The sequence below is a fragment of the Berghia stephanieae genome, chromosome 13 (assembly GCF_034508935.2).
Source record: "Berghia stephanieae isolate SIO BIC M18660-M18661 chromosome 13, UCSD_Bste_1.3, whole genome shotgun sequence".
In the NCBI taxonomy this organism is placed as follows: domain Eukaryota; kingdom Metazoa; phylum Mollusca; class Gastropoda; order Nudibranchia; family Aeolidiidae; genus Berghia; species Berghia stephanieae.
The window spans coordinates 13,194,530-13,197,710 of NC_088372.1; the positions used below are offsets into that span (position 1 = coordinate 13,194,530).

General features: G+C 35.0%; 1 protein-coding gene across 1 annotated transcript in view; it reads right to left on the bottom strand.

The window, feature by feature from the left end:
• LOC144959204 (complement C1q-like protein 2) overlaps positions 1-3,181 on the bottom strand; it is a 12,313-nt gene that overhangs the window by 7,649 nt on the left and 1,483 nt on the right. Inside the window, exon 2 of the mRNA XM_078891746.1 lies at positions 1,269-1,343. Within this exon, the coding sequence (XP_078747872.1) occupies positions 1,269-1,343 (75 nt within the window). The remainder of the gene's footprint in view (positions 1-1,268; positions 1,344-3,181) is intronic.

Below are 3,181 nucleotides of genomic sequence, written 5' to 3' on the forward strand. Positions count from 1 at the left end.
AAAAGGATAGTTGTCGATCCGCTATTAAGGGCATTAGTTTCCTTTGTTGGTATGTTTGTTTTAGCACTTCTTCGTTCGTTTTGTGTGCAGTATACGATATTCTCTGCATCCTTCTCAAGCACCACATTTCAAAAGCTTCAATGTTCTTATGTGTTTCTGCATTTGTAGTCCAGCTTTCGCATCCGTATAACAAGATTGGCCACACGTAGCACTTCAAGACTCGGAATCTAATCCCGAACGACATCTGTTTGTTTTTCAAAATGAATGACTAAATTGTCTTTAATAAAGGGGGCAGCGTGACTCAGCGGTACGGTCTTTGCTTCGTGCCCAAAAGGTACCGGGATCGACTATCCGCCTCGGTGTGTGACCATGAGCAAATCACCTAGCCCTAGCTCACTTTACGACGCTGCATGACTGCGGCTGACGCCTGGGTTATTCCAGTCTTCCCTTGGAATAGACCCTAAAGACAAATTTCCCCTTTGGGGATGAATAAAGGGAATTCTATTTTATTTTTTAAAGTTATTTTTATACGTTAAGATAATGATTTATACCCTTTGCATTCTAACTCTGGCACCAGAACTTTGTTTTCAAAATTTTTTATCGAATTAAAGATATTTATATAGAGAATGAGATTAGCGGAAGAGTAGCGTCCCTTGATTGGACGTCACCTTACAGAGAGGACGTCAATTTGGTTTTGAAGTGTCTCAAGCCGCTTTCACCGGAAGCGAGGACGAGAGACGCATTCGCACAACCAACATGACGTTCTCTCTCTAATAACTTTTCCGCCGGTGACGTCACAGACTATGGGTGACGTCCAATCAAGGGACGCTACTCTTCCGCTAATCTCATTCCCTATTGGGGGTCTCAGGTTGGAGCCCAAAATTCTTAGTGCTACGAAATATTCGTAAGAGGCTATGTGGTCTAGTGGTATGACACTCGCTTTCGGATCGGAAGGTCCTGGGTTCGAGCCTCGCTCGGCGCATAGTTGAGTCCTTGGAAAAGGCTCTTTACTCACATTCTCTCACCGTACTCAGGTGTAAAATGAGTACCTGGCCGTTAACAGCGTTGTCTTTGTCCGAAAAATTGTAATATCGCCTAACAGGCGGCATGTCCCGTCCTACATGTTAAATGTTGCTGTTGACCAGGAACCCCTTGTAAAGCGCTTTGAGCACATTTTAGTGGATATTGCGCTATATAAAAGCTCAAATTTTATTTATTTATTTTTTAAGAGTAGGAAGGTCTGGATATGCATAATGTTTCCCCATTACCTTTATGGATGGAATCAATGAAGGATTCGCCCCTGGATTTGTCCATGCCCTCCAGACCATCAACTCTGGATGAAACTGTAACGTGAAATAGGAATTAACACATTAACCCATCGACACATAAAGGGCGAGACGTGATGGAAACAGTTGTCGTGAGTCATAAAACATGCTTAAGTTATCGTTCTTGGCCAAATAAAGGCATTAACCGAGTAGATCCTTTTCAGACAGATAATATATGATTCTTACACTCTTGCTTTTTGGAATTTCCGGACGTGTTCCCAACCGCTGCACGAGCTTGCGACTGCGCGTTGGGATCAAAGTTCGAATTCCAAAACGCAAGTGTGTAAGAAATCTTTTATTCTACCCCTCAATCGATTCTGATTTCGTCATTTCTGAGTAAAAGACATTTTCAAAAATATTTAAATGATACTTTTTTTTCTTCAAAAATCTAATTTGAGTGAGATTAAATGTTTGATAATCTGACGTCACAAATTATTATTGTAAGCATGATATCATTACGCGTTACTAATTATGGAGAGGGTTAGAATAAAATAAAGATATTATACACCAAATTCTCTGCAGTAACCAGTTAACTGTCGAACTCCGGAAAAAAACCTAACTCGTTTAAAAAGAAATTGGCCCAAAAACTCTGTCATTCACAAATCGATCGATTTAAACGATCTTTCATTTTGTCAAAAACTCTCAAAGCTGGGATTTGCGAAGTCCCAGATTTAAGAGCTTTTTTTTCAAGATGAGGGTCATTTAAATCGATCGATATTTGAAAGGCGAGTTTTCTGGCCAAAGTTTAGAATACGAGTTTACTTTTCCAGACTTCATCAGTTAACTTGTTAACAAAATAATACCAGCCGTCTACAAATACTATTGAGTCGGGATGATTTGTATGCTAAAAACATGAGATTTGAGTTAAGTATTCATTTGTTAATGAAATAGATCTAAACATTTACATAACGCCTTTCCAATAGTTATTCACTCTCAATGCTTTGCTCAATGTTTCATATAGATTCTCCTAGTAGTTCGATATAAAACTAGAGTTTACCCACCTGTCCTTTCATATATAATTTTTTTATTGACTAAAACATCACAATGTTCTCCATTCCGCTTATTTTTTAAAGAAAGAATTATATATATATACATATATATATATATATATATATATATATATATATATATATATATATATATATATATTATATATGTATATATATATAATTCTTTCTTTAAAAAATAAGCGGAATGGAGAACATTGTGATGTTTTAGTCAATAAAAAAATATATTGTATATATATATGTATTATATATATATATATATATATTTATATATATATTTGTATATTTATATATATATGTATATAGAATACAAATTGTCACTCAGATTTTTTGTGGCCGAGACGTTCGTTTCTGTGTATCTTTGCACGTCCTCAGTCGGCGTAATCCTTAATAATGTCCGAAGAAAAAAGCCTTACTCCAAACGAATATATATATATTATATATATATATATATATATATATATATATATATACAGAAATATATATATATATAATACATATATATATATATATATATCCTTTCGTGAAAAATGTAGTCGAATGGAGAACATTGTGCTATTTGAGTCAATAAAAAAAATTATACGTGGCACAACTCGACTGAAAGATTTGAAAATTAGAAATGTATTTTTTGCAGATAGATAAACAGATAACTTGATTTCCTTTTATAATTTAAAGTCAATTTGAAAGTTCGTTGAGTCAAACAGATATCAGAAAATATGTACCGACGACACTAACACTCTCAAAAACAATTAATTTCGACACTGTAAAAAGTTGTCAGTTTGGCGTTTTTACGCAAATCGTTGCATTCGAAATAATGTATTTACTTAACTACTTTATGGATTTCAGATC